This window comes from Condylura cristata, unplaced genomic scaffold (assembly GCF_000260355.1).
Source record: "Condylura cristata isolate star-nosed mole 26May11 unplaced genomic scaffold, ConCri1.0 scaffold00012, whole genome shotgun sequence".
In the NCBI taxonomy this organism is placed as follows: Eukaryota; Metazoa; Chordata; class Mammalia; order Eulipotyphla; family Talpidae; genus Condylura; species Condylura cristata.
Window position 1 is genome coordinate 56,809,774 of NW_004567113.1, and position 1,468 is coordinate 56,811,241.

Genomic DNA, 1,468 nt, shown 5'->3' on the forward strand with positions numbered 1-1,468 from the left:
CGCACGGCGCCTCTGGCTGGCGCCCGCCCCGGCCCGGCTCCTGGGCATGGAGCGCAGGGCCATGCCGCCCTGCCCAGCCACGCGGGGCGAGGCCTGCCGTCCGCGCCAGGGCACCAGTCTGCCCAGGGGCTCTGTGCCGTGCTTTGGGGAAAGGCTACCGAGGGGGGAACGTCCCCTTTTGGCAGTTAGCGTTTTGGGGCGGGAACCGGCTCTTTATTGAGTCTTTTATTCAAAACAATGGCAAGGCAGTGACACGGCTAATGAGAAGCAGCACTGGCGAAGCCCCACTGCACGCAGCTCGGCGCCCGTCCCCAGCCAGCGACACCCCAGAACAGCCTCTCGGGGCCCGCTCACCCCAGCCCAGAGCGGCAGGGGAGGGGGCGGACGCCTGGACCCCAGAAGGATACATGGCCGACACCCACGGGCTGGTGGACGCGCTGACGAAGAAGCAGGACAGGCTCCACACGGCCATGGCCACGGGGGTCCTCTGCGTGAAGTTGGAGAGGGACAGCATGACCCAGTCCCGGACCATGGACGACTGCCCCGTGCTGTGCAGGGTCTGGAAAACCTGCGCAAGAGAGTCGGGTGTCGGGGCGGGGCCTGCGGTCCCCCACAAACACGGGCCGGGGCCCAGTGGCCGGGGCCCCACGTACCTGGTACACGACAGTGGCCATGAACTGCGGGTACGGCTGCTGGTTGGACAGAAACTCCCCGATGACTTTGTTCATGACGTCCTGGGGCGGGAAGAAGTCGTCTAAGAACTGGGGGAGGATCCGCGCCACCACTCTGGCTTCACAGGGAAACCCCTTCCGGATCCTGGAAGGAAGCAGCCCCGTGAGCGCCGAGCCCGCCTGTCCGAGTCAGCCTGCCGGGGGCCCGGGCTGGGGGCTCTCAAGTGGAGGCTCTGCGAGGCTGGTGCCCCGCTGGGCGGGGCGCGGGGCAGACGACCCCAAGTCGGTGTGCGCACGTACGCGCTTCAGGTGGGTGAGAAGCGCCGGAGACGCGGACGCCGGCCCACTGCGGCGGACGGCCCCCGTCGCCCAGCACAGTGAGGCGGGGCTCCGGAAGCCAAAGCCGCCCACTGCCACGCCGGCTCGCGCAGGGCGCAGCCCGGCCCGCCGCAGGGAGGTGCTGGCGGGTGGCAGGAGACGACTGCCCCGCCGCGCGGTCCCAACACCTCCTGCCACGCCCTGGCCCCCGCCCCGGCGGGGTGGAGCGATGCTGCCCCCGGGGCTCTGTGACCGCAGGCCCGGTCCGAGCAGGGCTCCACCCGTGCGGCAGCGAGGCGCGGAGGCGGCCCGGCGCCCTCAGCCCTCCTCACCTGTCGAAGAGCACGGACACGCGCTCCATGGCCACGATCACCGACTCGCTGTCGGGGGCGGTGGGGCTGGGGTCCGAGGCTCTGCCCGGGCTGACTTTCTCCTTTCCTGAAACAGTCGTGAGCGCTCTCACTGGCTGGCTTCGGGCA

General features: G+C 70.5%; 1 protein-coding gene across 1 annotated transcript in view; it reads right to left on the reverse strand.

Moving 5' to 3' along the window:
* Positions 1-1,468, reverse strand: part of HTT (huntingtin) — an 81,848-nt gene that overhangs the window by 1,491 nt on the left and 78,889 nt on the right. The window contains exons 62-64 of the mRNA XM_012724062.1: positions 1,322-1,427; positions 654-816; positions 408-568 (exon numbers count right to left, since the gene is read on the reverse strand). Coding sequence (XP_012579516.1) covers positions 408-568; positions 654-816; positions 1,322-1,427 — 430 coding nt within the window. The remainder of the gene's footprint in view (positions 1-407; positions 569-653; positions 817-1,321; positions 1,428-1,468) is intronic.